General features: G+C 52.0%; 1 protein-coding gene across 5 annotated transcripts in view; it reads right to left on the bottom strand.

Annotated features, from left to right (window-relative positions):
- MED24 (mediator complex subunit 24) overlaps nt 1-26035 on the bottom strand; it is a 35251-nt gene extending 9216 nt beyond the window's left edge. For 2 of the 5 annotated variants that reach the window (XM_030540944.1, XM_030540946.1), the window contains exons 1-18: nt 25958-26034; nt 25235-25373; nt 20937-21019; nt 20320-20358; nt 17444-17517; nt 15159-15382; nt 14436-14547; nt 13504-13654; nt 12906-13019; nt 11568-11615; nt 9898-9980; nt 8654-8740; nt 8009-8120; nt 7104-7246; nt 5229-5266; nt 4365-4447; nt 1100-1278; nt 674-773 (exon numbers count right to left, since the gene is read on the bottom strand). In XM_030540944.1, the coding sequence (XP_030396804.1) occupies nt 674-773; nt 1100-1278; nt 4365-4447; nt 5229-5266; nt 7104-7246; nt 8009-8120; nt 8654-8740; nt 9898-9980; nt 11568-11615; nt 12906-13019; nt 13504-13654; nt 14436-14547; nt 15159-15382; nt 17444-17517; nt 20320-20358; nt 20937-21019; nt 25235-25364 (1800 nt within the window). In that variant the 5' untranslated portion in view covers nt 25365-25373; nt 25958-26034. Of the gene's footprint in view, nt 1-673; nt 774-1099; nt 1279-4364; nt 4448-5228; nt 5267-7103; nt 7247-8008; nt 8121-8653; nt 8741-9897; nt 9981-11567; nt 11616-12905; nt 13020-13503; nt 13655-14435; nt 14548-15158; nt 15383-17443; nt 17518-20319; nt 20359-20936; nt 21020-25234; nt 25374-25957 lie in introns of those variants that run through there. The other 3 variants (XM_030540945.1, XM_030540947.1, XM_030540948.1) reach the window with 3 other exon arrangements.
- Between the last annotated feature and the right edge of the window lie 358 nt (nt 26036-26393).

Genomic DNA, 26393 nt, shown 5'->3' with positions numbered 1-26393 from the left:
CCTGGCCCAATCCCTGGGGAAGTCAGGGGAAAGCTTCGACCAGCCCCTTGGAGGCAAGTGCTGAAAGCAAATGGTCATACGCAGTGTTTCTACAATGATCTTTCTCCCTAGACCGCAGAGCAATTGACAGAGGGGAGTGGGGTCAGCGTTGAGATCCCCCAATACAGATAGAGAAACTGAGGCACAGAGAGGCACGGCACCTTGCCCCAGGCCACAGGACAGGATTTTGTACGTCTCCTCCTACCAAAGGGCTGGATGTTTGTTAGTTTCGACCTCTGGAGGCGTAAAGTGCCTGGTGGGGAGAGCTCCCAGAAACGAGCAGAATCTGGGCCCTGCAATGCAGGACAAGGGAGATTTGGACTCGGTCGTAACCGAGAGTTTACACCTCCATCCAACTTCGCTGGCATTAGACACTTGCATTGTGAAGGCTGGTACCACTGAGCACGTGACACACGGATCACACACACATGGTGAGCAGTGAAATTCCAAACATGGTTTCTTTGTGTTAGCTGGAGGCTGGTGAAAGATGCTGGATTGGCCATTCTAGAGACCGACATCCCTGTTTAACAAACCCTCCTGGAAACAACCAGCCCAGGGAGGTTTCTGCCTCAGCTCTACCCCAGCGGGGAGGGCTCGCCTAAGGTGCCTGGGGACGAGCCTGCGCAGCAGCTACCTGAATCGACTCGAAGGTGAGCACTCCGTTCTCCCAGGCGTTGAGGATCTCCAGGATGGCCGCCGAGATGCTCAGACATGCCTCGTGCCACTTCATTTGCCTGCCGAGGGGGCAGGGGGGAGAGAAACAGAGGGAAAACTGGTCAGGGGCACAGGGTACCTTTAAACGCTCACACACTGTGACCACACCAGCCCAAAGAGGCAGGTCAAGTACTGGTGGCAGCATGGGTCCCACGGGCAAGCCAAGCTGCTGGCCCTCAGCCCAGGCTGGGTTCTGGTAACTGTTTGAGAGCAGAACGGGCTCAAGCAAACTGCTCAGCTGGGAATCTACCTCAGCCCAGGCTGGAGTATGGGTGGGAGTCGTGTGTCCCCCGCGCCCCAAACACACCCACCCGCACACACACACCCGCACACACACACTACGTACACCAGCTTCATTTCTGAGGAGCTGTTCAGCAGAGCGACCAGCGATTCCACCTTGGTCGAGTCGGGCCGGAAGCAGGGATGATCTGGGTTGAGGATTTTCCCCTCCTCCGGCATGCAGGTCTGCATCCAGGTCTCGAAGAATGGCACCTCGCCAGTGGGACTGGACTCTGAGAGGATCACCTGGAAAGAGGCCCCAAGCAAAGGCATCCTAAGAAGACACGGAGCAGCCCAGCCAACATACAGCTCACAGCTGAAGCAACAGCAACACATAGTGGCCAATGTGGCTAATGTCAGGGGACTGTTCCTGATGGCAAGGCAAATCCCTGTGGTTCTGAGGCGAGTTACTCTCTGCCCTCGAAGCGTCACTCTCCCACGGGATTCTCCTTCCCTTCCTGTTGTGCTGTGCACAGACTGCAGATTCCACCCCAGAGATGGCTGCATTTCAGTGACAGAATGGAAGCAGACCCTGCATCAACCTCTAGAAGTGCTCTTTGGAAGGCAAACACGACTGCCACCGGGACCTGGCATATCTGTCCCGAGCAGGGGTTCTTGTCTGGCCAACTCCTCAGGTGCAGAATGCCCCCACACCCTCCTAGGGTGCGTCCCTTGCTTCCCTACAAACCAATCACTCCAGGTCCCTGGTAGTGTTTTGGGCCAAGGACTTCCCCGCCACACCTGTGCACAGGAAATCCCAGCAGCGAGGAAGCCAAGGATTGCAGGAGCCGGGAGGTTTGCATCAGGCTGGCCGCCTCATTTCTGGTTTGCTGGTGTGTGGAGCCTCCCCTAGGGCCCCCAGTTCAGTGAGCTGGGGCAGCACCCTGCAGACTCTCACAACCCACGTGTGGAAGCAGGGCTGGGGGAGGAGCAGACCAGGAGCAGGCTCTGCTGCACTGCAGGTCAAATAAAGCATGGAAATACCAGAATGCAAATGCAGCTGAGTGCCGGGGACTCCAGCTGAACCAACCCACAGCACAAGGTTAAACCAAAAAAACTTGTCTAGGGAGGAGTCACGCCCCCCAAAAGAGCTGTTTCACTAGCCACCCAATTCCCCTGCCCAGCTATCTGCCCCCTTTAACATTCCCTGGAAGCAGATCTAGGCGTGTGCAACACGCCAAAGGACTGAACTGCTAGGCTGCAGGCATGGGAAAAGTAGCCCAACAGGCACCAGCATCTGCACTGCCTTCCTTGCCACTGCCGCTTCATTAGCTGTATGGTACCATCACGGGGGGCCTGTAGTCCAACCCCGCACAGTGGAGTTTGGCTTTTCGAATCTCCAAGGGGGAGACACGGCTGTGAATTTTCCTGTTCAGAATACAGGAGGCTGCTGCCTGGGCTACTGGCTGGATTGTGCACTGACACAACGAGTGGGGTTGGATTGTGGAGTATGGCTGGCTCCCGAGCCGCGGAGATTCAAGAATACCTGTATATTTCCCTACCGAGTATACAGGAATATTCCTGGGCACTTCCCTAGCCCTCTACGACATCACAAACAGTAAGCAAGGCCCACAAGCCCCTGGAGAGAGACATTTTAGGATTACTTTAAGCAGCACCAAAATGCAGCCACCTCTGGGGTGACACAGCAGAACCTAGCCAAGCTGTACAAGAGTTTAGGATGGAAAATAATGAACAAAGCCAGCTGAAGTCACAGAGTGTGTTTACTAGCAATCCTTCGTTCCTTTCTATCCCTTCCCCCAAGGGATCCACCAGGACTTTCCTAACATAGTGAATTAATTCTCACCACACTCCTGAGAGGTGGGCATTAAAGACTGGGAAACAGAGGCAGAGAGCAGGGAAGTGGCTTATTCAAGGCCACAGAGCGAGTCCGTAGCACAACCAGAAACAGAACCCAGGAGTCCAGACTCCCCTGTCCTAAGCTTTATCTGCTGTAAGTTAGAAAAACGAAGGTAGAATGAGAACGTGCCCAGGATAGGGTGGTTAATTCCCCAAATACAAACGTGTTTAATAGCAGCGAGAGAGTTCCTCGTAACCACCCCTGGAGCTGCTCATTGCTAGAGCTGTCTGTGTGGTATTCATACAGGCTACTACAACACTGCATCCTTACCCAACTGGGACCCTGGGGGCAAATGGGTAAGAAACAGACCCCCACCAGAATCCAACAGGGACATGGACATGGACAAGTGACAGAGCTTGACCCAGAGTTAGCACCTTCTTTCATGAGCATCAGCAATGTTAATTGTAGTTGCACAGCGCCCCTAGGTGGGCATCTTTATATATTAACCTCTGCCTGAATATCAAAACTAAGCAGGAGGACACAGGATCAGAGATGGGAAGAGACATGGTCGATCCCTGAGCCTGTCTCGCCAGAAGTTAATCCGGATACAGCTCTAGGGAACAAAGCAGGAGTGGGAGGGGATGGTTTTTTCTATCTCCGCCTCCTGTGATGTTACAAGGTTACACCAAACGCCCGCACTTTGTGGGTCTGACACAAGCAGCAGGGGGAGTAGGAACGTGAGAGCTGCGAACGAACGGGCAGGTTAAATCAAAGTTAGGAGCGGCCACTGATTTTCAGAGGTTCACAGGTTTCAAGGTGAAAAGGGCTGGCTGTGATCATCTGATTTAACCTTGCAGGACACAGCCCCAGAGCTCAGCCAGAGATCCCTGCAGCAGATGAAACATTCTGTCATGCCCGATAATGGGGGTGGCCTCAGTTTGGGGGCGCCCAGCCCTTTGATCTGATTTTAACGGGTGCTGAGCACCCGCAGTTCACTTCAACTGGAGTCTTGGGTGCTCAATGCTTCTAGGGAGGGGAAAAAAACAATCAGGCCCTTGGCTAGTAGCTGAAGTCAGCAGCCACTGACAGACGATTGGCTGGAAGTTAATTTCATGTATCCATTGACATGAGAGCAGAACAGGAGTCACCACAGATACCAGGACTCATGCTCTTTCCAAACCCAACCCTCTCTTTTCCAAGCTGAAAGGAAGCTGGTGAAATGAAGTGACCAGATGATCTCTGCACAGATACCCCCAGGGGGTCACCGTCTGTGGCAATCAAACCCACCACCTTTGGATCCAAAGGCAGGAGCTTCTGCCGCCAAAATGAAAAGACCCAGCTCCGTTAGCCGCACCCTCTATGTGATCCAGCCACTAGAGGGGCACCAAGAGTCACCGTGCATTAGCCTGGGCGGTAGACGCGCTGCATGGTCTGAGCTCGTGTTTATTCATTCAGGATCTCCTAGCTAGATAGCACAAGCTCAGGCTTCTCGGAGACGCCAGCCCGCAGAGCCGCACGGACGGGGGGAGCCTACCTCAGAGCCGTAGGTCTGGGCGACGTGGCACAGCATGAGGAAGGAAATGTCAAACAGCAGGGCCCTGACGGAGGCGGCTTTGGCTGCAGAGGAGAAAGCAAGCTGTTACCGGAGGAGCTTTCCAACCCCAGCTCACCCAGCTCCTTCCCTCGAGGCCCCAGTGGGATGCTGTGGAGGGACCTCCCCCGACCCCACTGCACTGGCGCATGCTGCCTCCCCGGGGCACCCGGCAGTCCTACTGGCAGGGAGAGCAGGGCAGTGCTCACACCGCCCAGATCTCCTCACCTGAGGGACCAACACGTCCACAGGCCTGGAACTGTAACTAATCCCCACCCCACACCCTAGGCCAAGAACCTGCTGCTCTGAGCCTGGAGCTAAGCCTTCCCGCCAGCCAACGGAAGGTCAGAGCATTTCACATGTTTAATCACATGCAAATATATTCAGAATCCTTATCTTGGGCCCTGTGCTCAGACATCACCCCTTCCAAAGAGGGAGAGGCTAAGGGGCACAGGCAGCAGGCCAATCCCCTCTCCCCGTTCAGGGGAAGGAAGAGGGGACTCATCTCTTCGCCAACCCCCCCCCAGCACAGAGCCCCCTGACCTGCGAATGAGTGGGGGACGAACAGTGGGGGCTGCAGGGTAATGCACACGTGCTACCGGAGAGGATAAAGAACCTCAGTGAGCTCTGCACCCTGCCAGAGCGAATCAATGCCCCCTTGTGCAGGCAGCTGGGACAGTGCTCGCTACCGCTACCCTACGACGTTAACCCTTCCAGACCGGGGGTGCTCTCTGAACGGGCCTGGCACAGCTCCTCCACACTCAGCAGTAAGGGGCTCTACCGTACAAGCTGCCATGTCACACTTACAGCCTTCTCCACTGATGTGCTTGGTAAATTCATTCAGCCTGAAGAGGTGAAGAAAGAAGCAATGAGGCGCCATAGCTGTGGGTTCGGTCTCTGTGGCTGGTGAAACTGAAACAGCTTTATCCCCAGAGCAGGGCAGGCTGCCCATGCACGCTGCTCCCTGCCAACCCTCCTCCACCCTCGCTTGCCACAGTAGCTCAAGCCCAGCTGGGACCCTATCCCCAACCAGTGCCAGCCTCCCAGTTCCCACCGGCTCCTTTCTCTGCTGGGCCCATGGCGCAGACCCAGTCTAAAGATGGAAGGAGAAGGAGACCAGACGCTGGGCTGGGACTCTGCAGGTCTGGGTTCAGTTCCCAGCTCAATGACGCGTCTTCTCGTTGCTTCGACTCTCAAGGCCTCCATTGTCCAGGGTCCTTGCTCTCCCCCACCCTTAATCTGCCGGTTAGCCTGGGAGCCCCTGTGGTAGGGACCGTCTCCCTGTACCAGTGCAGCACACCCTGATCTCGGCTGGGGCCTCTAGCCACTCCTGCTCCAGCCATCAATCCTAGCAGAATAACTGCACGTACCACATCTGCCCTGGGTGCACTGAACAGGGGGAATCCAGGCTAACACAAGAGATGGCACACTGCACATTAACACATGCACACCTGTTCCAAGAAGCAGGCACTACATCAGCCTGACCCTCTATCACGCCCCAGCTGCATGTGTGCAAAATAAAAATGACTCCAAACCCCCAGCCTGGGTTCTGCCCAAGACTGGTCTGATGATAGCAACAATTCTCAAGAACGATTCCAGCGGACAGGCAGGGCTTTAACATGTCGAAATAGGAAAAGGCCCTGCTTATGTATATTACTGTAATGCTCGGACAGCCCGCTTTGGATTTTGCTGGGTGCTGCACAGAAAGCTAGTGAGACGCATCCCTCTGCCCCAGAGCTCGCAATCTAAATAGACTAAGCCCTCGTCTCCAGCATATACACACCAGGAAAGCATGGCTAGCATGGACACAGTTAAAGCTGTGCTTTCCTGGTACAGTAAAAGCGCCCCGCACAGACAAAACAGGCGATATCTGTAAAAGCGCAGCGTTGTCAGTAGAGCTGCGTCTACACTAGGGGCTCCTGCTGGTACAGCTAGGCGGCTCAGGGATCACATCTCTGACTGACGTAGCTACCCTGGCAGAATTTTGTAATGTAGACATTACCAAAGGCATGGAGGGGACAGGACTTACCCAAAGTTGCACAGCAAGTCCATGACAAAGCTGGGAATAGAACCCAGGAGGCCTGATTCCAAGTGTATGCCCTGCCCACTGGGCCTGAGTGCCTCAAGTTGGCTTAGCACATGCACTCCCACATCAGCTGGTTTTTAAGTACACGAGTGCAACCCCACAATTCTAGCTCGTTATTTTTAATGCACCATCCAACACCGCAGCTTTTCCCCTGCCCGCCTGGGGACAGCGAGGGATTGTAGCAGGGCTGTTTGTTTTCGATATCATGGCAGGGGCAGGTGGATTTTGTGCCTGGACTGTATGTTTCCAGCACAGGAGGCTAACAACCCCCCCGCATAATGATCCGAGCTCTGAACATCTGCAGACCCAGCCAGGGACTGCAGAAAAGCACCATAGGGCGCTTTGCTGTACTGCTCCCACTGCCAGCCGAGGCCAACGCGTGGCCAACACCGGCTGCATCGCTGCACCCATCATGTGAGAGAACACAAAAAATAGATGGATCCAGCCTCATCACATCTCCTGGATGTTTGCGGCCACCTGCTTCCCTCATTCTGCTCAGAGGTGGGAGGTCAGAGGCACAAACATGCTACACAGCTGCCACGGCACCCCGCGCCCAGCGATAACCCAGCACAGACAGTCTCTCTGAAGTCACTCACTTGATGAACTTTCGAGCAAAAGATTTCAGCTTCCCCGTCGCTGCTGCAGCTGCCAACAGCAGATCCAGGCTCTTCCCAGACAGCATGTGGCCCAAGACGCCTAGTAGCCCCTCGGGGGATTTGGAGTGATCTGCATCCATGGTCTAGTGAAAAAAGGGGGGGCGGGGAACAAAGCAGTTTTAAACAGTGTTATAAAGCAGCTGTAGAACTCTGGGCACGACTGGAGCTCTCTGATTGGCTGTCGGTAACACCATATGCAAGTCAGTCATCATCAGACGCCACGTAAGAAAATGAGCGAGAGATCAGACCTGCCAGACAGGACTCTAGCATTGCTCAGCCAGCCCCCAAGGACAGCTGTAATGACCCATAATCCACCACCGCTGCGGCTCCAGCACGACCTGCGGAACAAAACGTACTTGCTGATTCAGAAGCTCGGGATCCTACGCACTCTTGGGGAGCGTGGCGGCCATAACAATGCAGGGAAAGACTGCGTCTGCCTGCGTGAGCTGTGTGCGCGTTAGCCAGAGAGAAAGGAGCTGGGAGCAGGACAGCCACAGAGTTCTCTGCCTGCAAAGGCCTGAGTCATGCTGTTACAGCCCAATGCTTTAACATGCTGCATAAGGTCACGGCTTCCAGACGCAGCTAAAGGAATGGTTTGGCATGGGGCACAGCCCCTCTGACTCTTAGCACCACTACAGTGGAACAGGACAGCAGTAGATACCAATGACGCAGCATAGGGCTGCTGGCGGCCAGCCGCCCCCAGTGAGCCTGCCCCCAAGCCTGGCTAGAGGCGCCGCCTTTCCCCCAGCACCGGGAGAGAACCTGGAGCATTACAGCCGCTCACAAGCGATCAAGGGTCCCAGGTGTCCGCAGCAGTCTGGGACGGGGGGTACTGGGGAAGTTACCTTGAGGATGTTGGTGACAGTGGGCTCGGCTCTCAGGATGAGCCCTGGGTTAGGCTGGATGTTGGCATTCTCTGCCGATTTCAAGCGTGGCGCATGTTCCCGGTCAGCCGTCCTGGGGGGGGATATGCACGGAGATGAGGGAATCAGAGAGGAGGAGCCCCTCTTCCTCTGCTTTCCAAACAATGCGATCCCCCACTCCCTTCTCCAAGAGGGCCGTCTACACCACGAGGGTCAGGGTTAGTACAGCCCGTGGGAATGCAGCACCCCTACCCCTCCCACATAGGGAGCCTGTGGCCAGCCAGACCAGCAGATCTGAGCTGAGGAGGCAGTTCCCTGGGTTGACAAGGCCCCCTTCCCTCCCAGTCCCCATAGTGTGCTCAGCAGAGACCAGCAAAGACCTTTCTATTCAAGCTGGGACATCCAGGGTATTTTATGCCCCATGCCTCTCTGGCTGTTCCTTTAGGGTTTTGATGGCTGGTTGGATCCAAGCTGTCCCGTTTATTCCGCTGTGAGGAAGTTAAGACACTCAGAGCCCCCAGAAGCCAGTGATTCCCTGGGAGAAAGGGATGGCAACAAGACCCAGCTGCTATTGATGTGCAGGGATTTCACAGGGGAACTCCCGAGGCAGCAGAGCTGGGGACCTACCGTTTGGCGACCAGGTTGGTCATGTGGGCCTCAGACAGCAGTCCCTGTTTGCTGCACTCCTGCAGGAGCAGACTGGTACAGTCACAGCTGGAATGGAGAGAGATGGAGCTAAGGGCACAAGGAATCCTACACACGCACGGGCTCACTGACCCACAGTTAAGGCGGGAGCGGGAAAGCAGCTACTTCAGAGAGGCCAGAGCGTTCCTGCTTCTGACCAAAGCCAAGGAGACGGCATTGTGAAGTGCGGGGTCAGGACTTTGGGGTTCCAGACCCACTTTTAGGCAGACGTTGGGAGCCCAGTGAGTCAGACAAGAGACGGACTCAGAATGGGGTTCTCTCTTTGGCAGTGTCAGGCCACTGTACCACTGGGCAGGTTAGTTCTGTCAGAACGGGGCTAACAATATTTACCCACCTCACAGAGGGGCATGCTAGCTTGTGTGTGTGTGTTTGTAAGGTGCCTCAGAAACGGAAAGCGTTATTAACATGGGACTCAGCTGTTAAACACTGGCTGGTGGGAGGGGAAATGAGGAACGGGAAACGTGGGGAGAGAAAAGCTGCCCTCCAGGCTGTACGCCAGCCTCATGACCAGCCAGCGGGAAACATGCCAGCAGTTGTTCAATACCGCCTCAACGGCAATGAGCAAAGCCAGGACACTGAAGGCTGGGCTGGGCGTTCCGCCACAGATCCAGTGCTCAGAAACCAGGGATTAAAAGTTAAATTGGATCCAAGTTTTCTACTAGGGGTACATCTACACTACCCGCCGGATCGCGATCGATTTATTGTGTGTAGCGTAGATGCGATAAATCGATCCCTGATCGCTCTCCCGTCAACTGCTGAACTCCAGCTCGGCGAGAGGTGGAAGCAAAGTTGATGGGGGAGCCACGACGCGAGGACGCAAAGTCAGTAATTTTAATTCAATCTAAGAAACGTCGACTTTGGCTACACTGTTCTCATAGCTGAAGATGCATATCTTAGATCAATCCCCCTCCCAGTGTAGACCAGGCCTAGGTATTAAGCCTAGGACATAGGCCAGTTTACCCATTCAGGGCTGTGGGGCTCCTCCGGCATGAGGGACATGCTGTCCCTATGGTTCTGTGTGCAGCTCAACAGAATCCAGTCATTCCCACGGCAGTGAGGAGGAGGAAAGACCCTGCCCATGGCGTACAGCAGCTGTGCCTTTCCATATGCTTAGGCCCTTTCCCCTGGGTGCTCCGAGGTCAGACACGGGAGGGAGGAGGACTCACTTGCATCGCTGATCAGCTTTGTCCAGCAGAGGGGTGAGTTTCAGCAGGAACTCAAAGGCACAATTCACGTCCTCGGTGAAATCCTGCAGCCACACAAGCAAGCAAGCACTGGCTCAGACCTCACTTCACAAGGTACATGAGATTCTTTCAGCTGAAGCAAGAAAGCCACTTAGAAACTTGGGCTGAATTCTTCCCCATCAGCTGAATAACTCTGCACAACTTCACCGGGTGGCCCAACAGAGCGTTGGCCAGTCAGTGACACGTTAGCAAAGGGACGGATTATCCCAGGGGTCGGCAACCTTTCAGAAGTGCTGTGCCAAGTCATTTATTCACTCTAATTTAAGGTTTCGTGTGCCAGTAATACATTTTAATGTGTTTAGAAGGTCTCTTTCTATAAGTCTATAAAATATAGCTAAACTATTGTTGTATGTAAAGTAAATAAGGTTTTTTAAATGTTTAAGAAACTTCATTTAAAATTAAATTAAAATGCAGAGCCCCCCGGACCAGTGGCCAGGACCCAGGCAGTGTGAGTGCCACTGAAAATCAGCTCACGTGCTGCCTTTGGCACATGTGCCATAGGTTGCCAACCCCTGAATTATCCAATGGTGCTTCCGGGACATGGGGGAAAGGCTGGGCAGCCAGACTCTGATATTCAGAGGTGCTGGCTCCCACTGAAGTCACAGCACTGCAGGAACACAATCCTCAGCACCAACGGGAGCTGCTGACGCTGGCCATGAAAGTCGGGCCCCGACCTCCGTTCAGGCATTACAAGCTGACATCCACTGCTCAGCAAGGAGAGGGAGGAGATCCTGAGAAACAGGCTCGGTTGGTGCTTTACTGTGGAGTTCCCACCCCTCAAAACAAAATCACCCACAGCAAGTAGAACAGCAGCCAAGCAGGGACGACTTGGGCCCACTGGCTATAAACCTTCCCCCAAGGTGTGTCAGCCTAGAGCAGCTATTACAGTCGTACCCTGTCCTCCCATCACATCCCCGAGGCCAGGAATGTGGCTCCTCCCCCGCTGACTTCTCGTCTTTTAGACTGTAAGCTCCTTGGGGCAGGCACTGCCCTTGGCTGCACGGCCCCGATGCTGCCGAGATTTACACACATGCTCATGGTTATGGACACGAGGGGCCCTGCTGACCAATTAGATCGTTCCTGGTGCAAAGCTGAGCATGGGCTTATGTCTCTGAGGGAGTGAGGTCTGTATTTGTACAGTGTCTAGAACAACAGGGCCCCAACTGGCTGGGGTGTGTGTGAGGGTTTACACAGAGCCCCTGCTGCAGCGGGGGAGGACTCTGGTACGGGAGCCACACACAACCCCAGGCAGAGGGGCAGAGTTTCAGCAAGTCCCTGAAATAGAGGGAGGTAGGAAGGTGGCACTGAGGAATTGGGGGAGGGATGCAAGGAGCCCCTGGTGTGTACAAGCTCAGACAGACAACACAAGGTACAAAACACGTGACCTCCCAGGCTATTGGACCGTAAACTCTTTGGGGAAGTGACTGTACAGCGCCGAGCACAATAGGGCCTCCATCTCATGTGGTCCCCTGGCACCTCCATTACAAACATGATCTGTGTGTGTGTGTATTGTGTGTGTAAACACACACACACACACGCGCGAGTGCACTGTAAATGATCAATACTAAATACAAACAGTCACAGCAACTCACCTTCTCTCCCTGGGGATATTTCTTTAGTTTAACCAAAACCTGAGGGATCTGAAAGAAAGTTTTTTAAAACATTCAGATCTAGCCCAAGAGATCCTGGGTGCAGAGACTCAGGCTCGTGCAGCACGACACATGGCTCCCACTCAGGAGTCCTGGCAGAAGACACCAGCCCTAGAGGAAATACCCCTCAAAGCTGCCCCCCAGAACTGCCCCAGCAATCAATCTAGTCAATGCCCTGGGAGCATCTGTTCCCACGGAAGGTGGGAGGAAAGCCCTCTAGTGGACATTTATGGAATGACCCGCACAAAAGGGAAATGTCACAGTCCCCATCACTCAGAAGGCCCCCGATTCCCTGTCAGTCCCAGTGGAGATTACAGGGGACGAGATGGAGGAATATGAAGCTGTAATGTGTGGAGCTTGTTCTGGGGAATCAGTCCCCGTCCTTTTTATTTTTCTTAAAAAGAGCGGACAAGAGCTGGGACAGGGGATCCAGGGCCATCTGCTGCTGTTTACATTGGGGAGGGGGGAAGAAAGAAGCTGAACACACAACCTTTCAGTCTGCCAAGGACAAAGGAGGAATGTGAAAAAGCAACAGCACCAGGGGGCTTAACACAACACTTACCTCGCCCTGTGATCTAATCCAGAGAGTCACTTAGCATTTATAAGGCATTCTGCAAGCATAGCCCTCCTGGAAGGCGATCCCCTGCTTTACAGATGGGGAAACTGAGGCGGACATGGCCAAAGCAACATGGCAGCGCTAAGAACAGAGCCCAGGTCTCCTGGCTCTCAATCATGCACGTTAACCACCATCCCCACATTGCACACCGGGACCAAAAACTCCAAGGAGAAACGCAGGAGGCATGGGGGAGTGTGTGTGTGGGGAGGTGGGGCAGAGAAACGACTGAGGTTTGAACGTTGGGATCATCTCCACGTTGCTAAGCCAGCTCTTGTCTGACAAATAAGATCAAGGCATCTCTGCATACAGCTGGATCAAGTCAAGCTGATGTCATGTCCCACAAGGGCGCAGGTTCTCCATTAAGCCAAGACCAACCGCGTCCCACAGCCAGGAACAAAGTGAGATGAAAGCTGTTTTGCAAAACTAAAATAAGCCCGACATATCAACGTTTGGTGGCTTGTGCAAAGGGATGCTGCCTGTGGGCTCGGCCTCTGAGCCTGCAGTATAACATGCTCTGTACAGCTGGGGCATGAAAAGGGTCCCCGGTGGAGGATGCAGTGGGAGAGGAGAGATAATTGCTGTGCCAGGTTTTGACACTCAGCAGGGTCCAGGCAGGGACAGACTCTGGGCTCTCGGCAGTGGCGGGATGCATGACAAGGGGTTACCTTAAGGAAGGTGAAGGCCGTCCATTTCAGCTCCTCCGTCCCCTCCGGGGACTCGATCAGGCCCACGAAGCAGGCTTTCCAGATCTCCAGCACAAAAAGCGGCGAAGGAATGCGCTACAAGTGGGATGGAACACATGTCAGACCCAGAGAGTCTAAGGTATGCCACCCACTCCACCCCCCACCCACTGCATGGGTCATCAGCGGGGATCGAACCTAGAGCCTCTTGATTTAAAAGCAGGTGCCTCTGCTGCTTGAGCTGGAGGAGTAACTCCATTCACCAGAGGCACAAGCCGACTCATACACGGACCAGCCAGACCCACCTGGCACTAATGGGAGTGACGCACAACTGGATTTGGAAGGAGTCGTACTTCCCTGCATTTCTGTCCGAAATCAGGGGCCAGCATCAGGCTCACTCCCTCCCCGGTGCAAGCCGGACACCAAGACGAGAAGTGACCTGCCAAGGCCAGACAGATTCAGCACCACAGCTGGGATTAGAGCTCACAAGGCCCAGCTTCTGGTCCCACTAGGCCACGCTGCCTCTCTGAGTCAGGATTCGCCCAGGAAAGGGAGGAAACATGCTGCTGCTCCTTCGCTGTACCTGCATCCGCTTCACCATCATCAGCTGTTCCACGAGAGGCTGGGTCTCTCCAGTGAGGTTCATGGTTCCTTCCAGCAGCACCACGGCATGCACGGTGGGGAAGCCGGTTTTGTTCAACTGCTCGGAGTGGGCCGAGAGCATGGTGGGTATGCTGCAAAAGAAGAAAAGTGGTAATTGGGCAGGGGGCTTGGGTGATGGTGGGGGAGACCCTACACCCACCAGAGCTGAAAGTCATTGGGTTTCAACCCTCCTCTATGCTGCTGCCACGTCTGGGTCAGGACAGGCGACGGCCCTTCGACTCTTCTCTGGTTTGACAGATGAACCTTTGGGCCCTGGCTAGGTCATTGGTGTTTAACACCCTGGGCTTGGCCACATGGGGAAATGAGTCCAGAATAAGGTCGGGTGCGAGTTTAAAGACTCTGGCTAGCTCCCTGCATGGACACTCTTAGTACAGAACAGAGTCCACATGGCCTTATTCCAGAATTGCTATTCCGGCCATGTTCCCATGTAGACAAGGCCAGAGAGGTAAAGGGGGCAGGGCTGCTGAGGGGGTACTATGAGTGGGGCTTCCAGCCTGGGACGCAACTGAGTTCCACCTAGCCCAGCATCCTCCTTCCCCGCTGCCAGCTCCCAACCCCTCCATTGACTTGGGGTGTGGGGGACAGGACAAGCTGTACAATGGGCACAGGAGATGCCTGCAAGAAGTATGAGGCTCTCTGACCTCTTGGGCTTCTTCTGGCCAGCAGCAGAGGAGCAGGGACGCAAACAAGTGTGAGAGCAGAGCCCACAGGCATCAGAAAGGAGCCCTCCTGGGATGTGCCAATGTGAGCCGCCCACTCATCCCACAGCTACCCTTGCTGTCCCAGCACAGACCCCCCCTACACACACACACTCGTCACCCCAAGAGCCCGGAAGGAAAACCGTGGAGCTACCTCTTGATCAGGGAGATGCACTCGTCCGCTTGGCTGCGCAGCTGGGGGTTGCTGAGGATGCTCAGATTCTCCCCCAGTTTGATCAGCGACTGCTCTATGGCGCTCCACGAAGCTGGAAGGAAAAGGGGGGGGCGGGAAATGTAAGATTTTCAAAGTGGGGATCCCAGGGAGTATATGAGAGTCCCGGTAGGTCTGTACAGCTGAGAGGATTTCAATGGTAATGAGGTGCCTGTGGAAATCCCAGCCGAGACCTGTACTGCCTCAGAATTGCTCTGGGACACAGCTTGGCTTTGCATAGCACCCTCTCCAGGTGTGCGGGGGAAAGCCAGACCGCAAGGGAGCCAGTCTGCAGCAGCCATTAGCTCCCCTAGCCTTCATGCCAAGACTACTCCTCTTCCGGGGCAGCAGGGACTGGAGGGCAGGCAGCGTGGGTGCCATGTCAGGGAGCAGGTGGCTACAGCGATTGAGACAGCAGAGGAGCGGGTATTGGAGCAGCAGAGACAAAGAGGGCTAAGGGAGGAGGAAGCAGTGATTGCAGGGCTTGGCTGAGCGGGGTAAAGGACAGGAGTCGTCGAAGACGATCCCCCAGGGGATGGCAGCAAGAGAGAACAGGGAGGGAAGCTCAGGAGTTCAGGTCTGGCCATGGCAGAGACACCAGTAAGACAAGTCGAGGTGAGGGGGTGGGATGGACAGTGCTACACCGGTAATGGCCCAGCGACATACACGTCTCTTCCAGCTTGCCAATGTGAATCAGGGCTCGGTTTTTGGTGCTCCCCAGGATCTTCTCCAGACGCTCCAGGCACATCTTCAGCTGGTTCTCAGCAGCCACCTGGTCCAGCACCTCTTTGAACTTCTCCGTATAGAAGGCCGCGCAGCGCAGCATCCAGTTGAGGGCGCTCATCAGGGCCCGGCATAGGCCAATGCACTCCTCCGCTTTGCCATGGCAGCTGAGAGAGGGGAGCAGAAGAAAAGATTAGGTTTGAATGTCTCATTATGGGACCTTCCCCTTATTCCAGCTAGCCACGTGTCCCCACCACTGCAGCATCCAAACACCTAACGATCCTACAGATAGGTCAGCTTAACTACATCCTGCAGGGCTGTGAAAAAAACACCCCCTCTGCAACGTAGTTACACTGACCTAAGCTCTGGTGTAGACACTGCTAGGCCCAGGGACTAATTCATCCGTCAACCTAGTTACCACCTCTCGGAGAGCTGGATTTACTACAGTGAGGGAAGAACCTCGTCTGTTAGTGGAGGAAGGGTCTGCACTACAGTGGTGCTGCTGCAACGTTTCTAGTGTATACGCACCCAAAAGAAGACGCTCAAGGTCCCACAGGGAGCTGGGGAACTGACCCCGAACATCTCAAGGCTCAGCCCTGCACCTTAACCACTGGACCATTCTTCCTCCTATTCATGTGGCTGAATTTCATCCACCTGTTGACTGTTTTTCGCTCCTCGACTCGCACAAAGCACTTTGTCATGCTTATCACCTCCAGTATGGCTGAAAAATCTCACCATCTCGGGGTCTTCCTGGCCTCTCTGGGCTTTTAATTACAGGGATACTTTTCTAAGCCCCCAATTGAATTATCTTGTCAAAAGTGATCAGCACTGATCAATTACGAGGTGGGGGTTCTCCTTCTGGAGCACAAATCAGAGGTTTGAATCTAATTAAATGGAGGATCAAATTAACCGGGGACTGGATGAAGCGGCCAGCTTTGTATTCAGCCAGCGGCAACTCCTTGCCAACAGCTGGTGACAAATTAATATTAATTGTTGCAATTCTGCTCCATGAAATATAAGAGCAACTATTTCCGCGTTCCTACCCCATCTATTCACTCCCCCTGCACACACTAAACTCAGCAATATCACTGATGCCTTTAAACAGGTTTAGTTGGGTTTTAAGGTAAACTACAAGAATTCTGGGTTTTCAAGAAACTGTTTACTGCCCTGAATCATCGATAGAAGATCAGCCCCTCGCTCACTCTCTGGACACAGTCTCAGCAGCGTCACAGCAAACGCCTACTGACTTGCACCAACGCAAATGCTCAAGGTTGCAAGAATGGCCTGCTGTGTTCAGAGACACAAGTAGGAAGGGCTGCCACAATGAGGTGCATTGGCAGTGCTGGGTGTGCGCAGCCCAGGACCACGGAGCAGGAGGTGCCGCAGGTGAGGACTGAGATGCAATAGCAGGGATATAATCCCTGACATTGACGGGTTTAAGCCTACCTCTAACTACTGGGGCTGAGGAAGAATCTTTCAGTGGAAGCAGGTTACCCCATAATGCCAGATGCAGGGTTTCTTGTACCTTCCTACAAAGCTGGCACTGGCCATGGGCAGCAACAGGACACTGGCCTGGGCAGGTCACTGGTCTGAGCCACTCTGGCAGTTCCTATATTCCCTGCATTTAGCGCAGCTGTGTGGGGCATCCAGGACGGGACTAGCAGGAGAGCTGCCAATCAAAGTGCACAGGTAGAGCTGAGGGGAGTGACCTGCCCAGCTCCTACACCAGGGGTTGCCAAACTTTTGTTCAGCATGACCCCATTGTAACAAACCATTTCCTCCTGGGACGCCAGATAGCAGGACGAAGTCATTTTCAACAGCAAAGGCATCCTCTGCAGAATGTGACCAAGCACACACCATGGATAATGCCATTTTGTCCTCCATGCAGCGTGACCTCATACATATGGTGCGTGCAAGGTCACGCTGTATAGAGGAATGCTACTTTGTAGAACAAAATGGTGTCCTCCATGCAGCATGACCTCACGTGCATCATACATGCGAGGTCACCAAGTGTCATCCTCTGTACACTAGGGATCACTGCGACCCCACTGGCTGATGGCATGACCCCATTTGGGGGTGCGACCCACAGTTTGAGAACCGCGGTCCCACATATTCACTACTCCTGGCTCGTCAATGTTATCAATCTTTGCTTTTCAGGGGCATTAAAGCAACTCCTCCCAAAGTGTCATCACCCAGCCCTTCAGAAGAGAGCAGAAGCAGCATGGTACCTGAGCCGATCACAAAACATATCCATGATCTCCAGCAGGGACTGGACGCAGAGATCTCGGGAGAAGTCATCGAACTACAACACAGGAATACAAGGGGATTTTAAAACCAGACGCACTGAATACAGATTTTGGTTTTTAAACAGATACTTTAGAAGATCGTCTGAATCCCGCTCTGGGATAGGACAGGGCTCCCAGCCAAGAGTGTTTATTGGCAGCTCGTCCACAGCTACTCAGAAATGAAGGATGTATTAACAGGAATGTTGTAGGCAAGACACAAAGTAATTCTACCACTCTACTCAGCACGATGAGACATTCTGGGCACCAGGCTTCATGAAAGATGTGGACAAATTGGAGGAAGTCCAGAGGCGAGCAACAAAAAGTGATGAAAGGTCTAGAAAATATGATCTACGATGGAAGAGTGAAATAAATGGGTTTGTTTAGTCTGGAGAGGCAAAGACTGAAGGGAAACACAATAACAATTTTCAAGTACGTAAAAGGGTGTTATAAAAAGGAGGGTGATAAATTGTTCTTCTCCACTAAGGACAGGACAAGAAGTACCGAGCTTAAATTGCAGCAAGGGAGGTTTAGGCTGGACATTAGGAAAAACTTCCTGGCGGGGTGGTTAAGCACTGGAACAAATTACTTAGGGAGGTTGCGGAATCTCCATCATAGGAGATGTTTAAGAACGGGTTAGAGCAGTGAATCTCAGATCTCAGTGATTCATCAGCCAAATTAGTGATCAACATTACCCAAAAGACCCACAATCATGTGAATTCACTGTCTCATTTACTGTAGTGCTATTCAGATGTAAACAGTATGACAGGGGAAATATTTATATATATTATTCTCATAGCAAATAAGTTAATAACTTAGTACAAGTTGATAACTTAACTGGTTAACAACACAGTAAAAGCACCCTGATTGGTTAATAATTAAATCACTCAGTGTTTTAATATCATGTGCTGCAAAGAGCTGCAGGAGACACATTAAATAGCCACTTGCAGCTCACAAGCCTTGTCTGACTATCACTGGGTTAGACAAACGCCCGTCAGAGATGGTCTAGATAATACATAGTCCTGCCTCAGTACACCTGACCCATCAAGATCTTTCTAGTCCTACATTTCTATGATTCTAGGTCAATGTTTCTCAATGGGTGGGTCACGACCTGCTGGGAGGGTATCATTAAAGGCAGTCAGGGGACCACCAAGGGTTGGAAGTTTTATTACAATCTAAAGCAAAGAAAATCTCACTCCTCCACTGCCCACATGCTCTTACCCTTCACGTGATCTCTGTCAACCTCAGAATATATGGAGATGTACCTATCTCCTAGAACTGGAAGGGACCCTGAAAGGTCATTGAGTCCAGCCCCTGCCTTCACTAGCAGGACCAAGTACTGATTTTGCCCCAGATCCCTAAGTGGCCCCCCTCAAGGACTGAACTCACAACCCTGGGTTTAGCAGGCCAATGATCAAACCACTGAGCAATCCCTCCCCCCAACCTAACCTCTCGACTCTCACACACACAAATAAATATTAAAGCATCATCATCATTGATCCTTTCTTCCCTTTATTCCTACAGTAAACATAAGGGCTCGTGAAAAATTTCTGACTGAGAACAAGGGCTCCCCACCTTAAAAGGTTGAGGAACACTGATCAGCTAAGTTACTCTAGCAACCACTAGCAATCTTTCATATGAACCATTTATTACCCACAGCAGCCTGTGCTGGGAGTGCATTTCCCTCTGTCACTAAAACACAACGTCGCCATGGACAGATTTTCAGAATGGTTCATTGCCCAGTAAGAATGGCCAGACTGGGTCAGGCCAATGGTCTGTCTAGCCCAGCATCCTGTCTTCTGACAGCAGCCAATGCCAGGTGCTTTAGAGGGAAGGAACAGAATGGGCAATCATTGAGTCATCCATCCCCTGTCGTCCACTCCCAGCTTCTGGCAGTCAGAGGCTAGGGACCATGGGCAGCTCTATGAATTTTGCCGCCCCAAGCACAGCAGTCAGGCGGCTTTCGACAGCGCACCTGCAGGTCCGCTGGTAATGCGGATTCGGCAGCGTGCCTGCGCCGTCGGCATACCCGCCGTCAAATTGCTGCTGAAACCGTGGGACCGGCAGACCTCCCGCAGGCATGCTGCTGAAGGCAGCCTGACTACCGCCCTCACGGTGACCAGCAGGCTGCCCCCTGCAGCTTGCTGCCCCAGGCACGTGCTTGGTGCGCTGGTGCCTGGAGCTGCCCCTGCTAGGGACACGTAGAGCATGGGGTTGCATTCATGATCATCCTGGCAAATAGCCTTTGATGGACCTATCATCCATGAAGAGCGGGAGCTGCTGGATGCTGAGTACTTGTGAAACTGACCCTTCATGTGTAACCTCAGGTCCTGGGACATTTAATACAAGTTACACTGGCTAAGATGTTAATACTGATTCAAAGAGAAAAAACAGCAGTCTCTGGCTATGACACTGCATTAACTGGCAGCGCTACATCTCCATGTTGCTGGTTTTAAGTATTAACTCTGAATTCCCCCACCATTGCTGGAGTGGTCGACTGCAGTGAGAAGGATGTGCCAGCATGTGGTTTTAAACGTGTTGTACCCACGTTAGATGATTAGGCTTTTAAACTTCTCTCGCAAGGAACTGCGTGCAGTTTCCCAAAGGAAAGGCAAAGTGATCTCTTTCCATTGATGGTGTACAGCCTGTTCCACAGAGCAGGGACATAGAAAAGTAATCTCTTCGATTTGTGCCATCTGATCATTGCTGACTCAGCAAAGGATGTCACTCCCCGCTTGACCTATATCTGGCAGGAGTTAGTGGGACAAAAATGGATGCATAGATTGTAGGTAAAATGAAAGACAGCATCCGTCAAGATCTACCTTACTGATGGCCATCAGGACAGTGGAATAAGACACCATCTAGGAACAAAAAAGACAGAGCAAGAAAGTTATTAGCTAACATTTTAAAATGCAACTGCTGTTGCCAAGGCATAATGAGGTCATTTTACAGCTGCGCTACTTGTCTCTTAAAACGGGGCTTTGGCAGTGACCCAGCACAAATTAAAGAGACATTTTTAGGTAATCATTGATTTGCTTTACACAAACTTTACATTAAACTACAATTTTAAATAACAAGCTAAGGAAAGCAAGAGTGTCTGGCAGCTGAGGAACTGTCTAGAGGGCAAGGGATCTCTATGCCCGCCTCTGGGCCACCATCAGAAGCTTCACTGCTTTGGCACGTACTGATCAGCGGGATGCTCCGCCATTATCTCCTTGCAGAGGAGAGAAGCATGATCGAGTACCACACTGGGAGACAGAAAATTCTGAATTCCAATCCTGGCTCACACACTGACTCCCTCTGTGGATCTAGGCAAGTCACTTAACTTCTGAACCTTGGCTTCCCGGGAGCAACAGGTCCCCTAACTCGGGGTTGGGAAGGGTAATTCCTCAGTGTCTGTAAGGCACTTGAAAAGGAGAAGTGCTATGGAGGTTGTTACCTGGGAACTGATTGCATATTTCAGGTAGGACAAGATCAGTGGGTTGGGTGATGGGCCAATCATGGCCTGTTCAAGGAGAGCTTCTGAAATGAAAACAAGAAAGGCCGGAGATTTCAGTTCAGCTAACACATGATCTCTCATTGTCAGCACATTCCACAAGCAGGAAGGGAGACAAAGAAAATATTGCTGATCCCAAAGATTTAGCACAACACCTTCTTTAAATTAAATCCTACAACTGTCCATTCCCAGTAGCAGAGGACAATAAATAACTTAGGAAGCATAAAGTATCCTGCCGCTAACTCTGCTCTTGCAGAGAATCTTGGGCCCTTCTTAGACTCATAGCCTTTAAGGTCAGAAGGGACCATCACGATCGTCTAGTCTGACCTCCTAAACAACACAGGCCACAGAATCTCACCCACCCACTCTTGTAATAAACCCCTAACCTATGTCAGAGCTATTGAAGTCCTCAAATCATGGTTTACAAACTTCAAGGTGCAGAAAATCCTCCAGCAAGTGACCCATGCCCCACGCTGCAGAGGAAGGTGAAAAAAAACCCAATCTGCTCTGACGGAAAATTCCTTCCCAACCCCAAATATGGCAATCAGTTAAACCCCGAGCACGTGGGTAACACTCACCAGCCAGACACCCAGGAAAGAATCATCCCATCTAACATCCCATCACTTACTTCCAACTTACTGGGGCCCAGTGATCTGGGAGACAACCTCTGCTCACACATCTCTTGGCTGCTGCCACAGTTGGATGGCTTTTGCTATTGGTTCCTGAACTCTCCAGGCCTGGCAAATGGCCCTTCTGTGGAGAATGCCCATGCACTTTTGGCACCCACTTCCCCGGGCAATCTGCCAGCGCCTGGGTTTGGCAGCTCACGGGAGCAGAGTATGTCCTATCTGTTCAGTCAAGCTTTTAATTGATCATTTGAACTACTGCAGCAGAGCACGGAGGCTGTCTCACAAAGACAGACCCATATTTTGCAGCATTTGTTTTAATTAGTCTGAGACACCCAGACGCTGGAGGTGGAAGCTGCCGTTTGGGAATCTCTAAATAAGTGCATCCCTCACTTTCTTGGAGGGCAACTGCTCAAAAATAGTGCACCAGTCTGAATCCCCAGACAATAATAAGAATTGTTGGCTGCAATTACAAACACTGGGAACCAAATGCATCTTTCTGCTCACCAGAGAGAGAGAGAATTCTAATGGTAACTTTTCCCCTTCCTGTCATCCTGTAACCAGGGAGCAGGACACAACCGAGACGAGACATTATGATCCATCACGTACATATCACTACAGCTCCGCCAGGCACTGGGGCTGTTCTGGCATCTCGCTGCCAGATATTTTCCTTTGGTCTTCGGATTTGAAAGCCGTGTCTGAATGTTAAAAATGACCCATTCTAGGGCTAATGCACAGGGGGTTTAAAGGAAATCACCTCATCCGAAATTACAGACAAGGATGATCATCAGAGCTATTCCCAGTGACAAACCAGTCCTCCCTGGACTCCCGCAACCCTGTCATTATTTGTATTAAGGTAGCACTACTAGAAACTGCAGTCGAGACCAACGGCCTATTTTACGCACACCTTGTGAGAGACAGTCCTTACCCTACAATGGGTGAAGAGAATACAGGTTCACAGCGAGGGGAACGGACTTGCCAAAGGCTGCACAGCAGTGACAGAACTAGGGCTAAAACCAAAGTCTCCAGAGTCTTCTTAGTGCCTTTCCACTGCCACCCACCCCCCTCAGGTCAGCGTCTTCATAACAGGGAATCACTGGTTCACCTGGGCTGCCTCATTTCTACACAAACTCTACAGATGACAGAGAGACTCTGTTATAATTGACATGAGCCAAAAGTTTCAAACCCAGGAGCCTAGAGTCAAGCTCCCGCATGCAGATTTTGGCAACCACATGGAAGTGCCCTGAATGTCAACAATTCTGAACGGCTGCAGTTCCCCTACCCCAACAGAGCTGATGTAACATGGCTAAATCTGGACGTAGGCGCCTAACTTTAGGTACCTGGGTTTGAAAATAGTAGCCATCATTAGGGTGACCAGATGTCTCGATTTTATAGGGACAGTCCAGATTTTGGGGGCTTTTTCTTATATAGGCACCTATTACCCCTCACCCCCTGCCCTTTAGTCACCCTAGCCACCGTGCCCAACGGTGCTAAATATGGTCAAGGCCTAGAAGGAGGCAGAATCTCTGTCCTGAAAGAGCTTATCATCTAAGAAGATAAAGTACAGACAAAGGAGTGAAGGCAGTAAACAATAGGCAGAGAGGAGCGTAGGCTTGGGAGGAGGAATACAGGCCGCTGGGGGTGGCAGAGCTCTGATTCGGGTTAGTCTCTCAATATAGGTGCATTTTTACAGTTATGTTTTCAGAACTTGAGGGGGAAAGGGGTTAGCTATATCCTATCACAATGTTATCTGAATGATTTTTATCTTGGGACTGATTTGCAGTACACAACAGTTATAAGTGGTAACTCAGAGTCACAGATCTTCCATGTGGATCACGTGGTACCCAGTAAATTCCTTTGTATGAGAAGTATCAGATCATGCAGGTCTTTAAAACCAAAAATCTATTCACCACTGGTGAATGGGAAGCTTTCTATAATTAGGGGAGGGGAGCACTAAATGATAAATTTCTGCAGCTCTCAAAACACTACCTTTCTAATCCTAGTAGTTGTAAAGAACACACGCCAAATATAAATACAGCATTGTCTTCCTGAGCCTGCAGACTGCCCCAGTGCCGCTGCTGCTGCTTAGAGCTTTTCCAAGCAGCTCAGAACTGTGAAAATAATCATGGCCATTTTACTCTTGTGCTGCTCAAGATGGCTAACAGCAGAAGCAGAAAATGGAGCTACTCACTGGGGACAGCGACTGTAGCAGAAGAATACACCCTCTGCAGCAGCTGAGAAGATGGGGTCGGGTAGGGTAGCAGATACCTCACTTTACAGAAAGCTTACAATTGGAGGGCAAGCAAAGCGGAACTCTTTTCCATACCAGCAGGCAAGGTGAGGCTTCAAAATTTAGCAATTACCCTCTAGCCAGAGAATGAGATTACAAAAATGGTACTCTCAGGCAATGTCCGGGCATAACATTACAGTACCTTCCTTCTACCCAGCAGGTTTGAGCTGGACTTTCCACCCACAGCCTTGGGACCTTACTGGTGTCCCTGCAATCCAGATTCCACGTTAGTTCTCTGGCCAGTAGGTGTCTGGTAAATTCTATAAGACTATGTTAATGCACCAATAAAGAACTTTTGAAAGGAACAGAAATGGGATCTCACAAGTGAAAGAGATTCCCCACCCTTCACTAAACAGAAAATGGACCCAGATGAATGGAATCGCATGTGGGGAAGATATGATCTTAGGTTATGGGAGAGCCAACTCTCATCTAGCATAATTCCGACGTTCAGTCCAGTTCTCCGTGTTGGTTTGAATGGGGAATATTTCCCCTGAAAACCTCTCCTTTACATCAACTCAAGAACAAGTGATTTGTGTTAGTTTACAAAGGACTTTCAAACACACACCAGACACAGGAAAAACTAACATTACCATAATTGGCATAAAAGCCTAGCAATTATTTTACCTATGTATACTCAGCAGGTACCACCATTTAGCAGGATTTGTGTCAATCTCCCTTCTTGAACTGGGATGAGAAAAGCAAATTCTAATAAGATCTGTGGGCCGGAAGATGCTTTCAGTTTCTTAACAAACAATAATCCCTAACGCTTATAAGAACAGAAATACCTAGTTCCTATACAGCGCTTTGTATCCGCAGATCTTTAAGCACTTTACAGGGGAGATAAGGATCATTATCCCCACTGCACAGGTGAGGAAACTGAGGCACAAGGGGATGCACAAGGTCTCCAAGGAAACCAGCAGCACAGCTGGGAAGAGAACCTAGGTCTCTTTAGTCCCCACTTAGTGTTCTATCCACTAAGCCAAGCTACATCTCTGTGTCAGTAATAGCTCAGCAAGTTATTGCAGTCAACAATCATGCTATATACCCCCCTCTTCCTAAGATTTACATACTTGGCTTTAAGCACGAGTGGCCCCAGTGAAGGGCTCCACACATGTATAAGTCTTTGGAGGGCAGGAGCCTTCATTTCCAAAGTTTGCAGTTGGGAAGTTTTTCAGCCCTGATAACTAGGGCAGAGAAATAACACTGAACATAATACAAGTGCTGTGGTTTGCTTTTCCAGATCATATGTTTGTCTCACTTTGTACCATGCACATAACACAAACGGACATGTGCACCCAAGCAATAAAACAAAACCAAACCCTGACCTGCCAAATTAAGTATGTCCCACGTGGCTCCTTTGGGGAAGAATTTCTTCATGTTTATGGCCCACTGGTAATCGCTCCACCGCTCTTTCCAGGCCTGGAGAATGGCCTGTTTTAGATTGACAACCTTCATCTTTCCGTTCTGAAAGGGAGAGAGAAGATACAGCAGCTTGTTCACAACAGCATTTCGCACCCATTCCTCTCACAGACTTAGCTCCCCCGCAGATCACCCCTGGGGCTCTATAAATTAAACATCTTTTATTTCTATAATAAAAGATTCACTTAGCAGGAGGTAGGGCAGCCGGTTCACGCAGGAGGCTGGGAGCCAGGACTCCGCGGCTCTATTCCCATTATAAGGGAGAGACTGTAGCTCCTGGGTTCGAGTCGCACTGGGAGGCAGCACAGGGTGCTGGGGGGCAGGACTCCTGGGTTCCCTTCCCACTCCCAGCTCTGGGGAACACGTGTGCCCGTGTTTACAGCACGGGAATGGGAGCCAGGACGCCTGGGCTCCGCTCCCAGCCCTGGGAGGGGGCAGGCTCCTGTGGCCAGAGGTGGGGGAGTGAAGCCCCCCACCCCCCCAGTGGGGCACCCCAGAGGGAGGGGGGGCGAGCCCGTCTCCTATTAGCACCCCTTGAACCTGCTTATGGGGGAGGGGCAGCCCCTGGAAATACACCCAGGGTCTGTCCACCCAGGTGCCCCCCCCGGGGCCCCCATCTGGAAACACACCCGGGGGGGGGCCCTCGCACCCAGCAGCCAAACAGCACCTCCTTCAGCCCCTGGGCCCCGCCATCTTGGCACCCACCAACAAGCCCTCCACGGATTGGCTGGAAGCGCGCCGCCCGCCGCGGAGCTTGCTGGGAGCGGTAGTTTTTTGAGGCTGGCTGCTCTCGCCTGGGGTCGAGGGGTGTTTCAACACTTACAAATACCGGTCCCAGCCAGAGACACCGGGGCTGCCCCTCTAACGTGGCGGGTGGGGCGGTGGTATTTTCCAGCCTATAGAAAATGGTGGGGTTTATTTTTTTTATTGTTGTTTGGAGGGTTATTTATTGGTGCCCCTTTGCCAGTAGGAATCTATAAACAGACATTTGTGCTGCCCACCCCCCAGCAGCTTGCGGAGAAATGGGGCTGAATCCCTGGGTGGGCGCTGCAGCCAGAGGGGCTG

The sequence above is a fragment of the Gopherus evgoodei genome, chromosome 23, assembly GCF_007399415.2.
Source record: "Gopherus evgoodei ecotype Sinaloan lineage chromosome 23, rGopEvg1_v1.p, whole genome shotgun sequence".
NCBI classification, from domain to species: Eukaryota; Metazoa; Chordata; order Testudines; family Testudinidae; genus Gopherus; species Gopherus evgoodei.
Note: the sequence above shows the minus strand (reverse complement) of the source record. Positions and strands in the feature narration are given on the sequence as shown.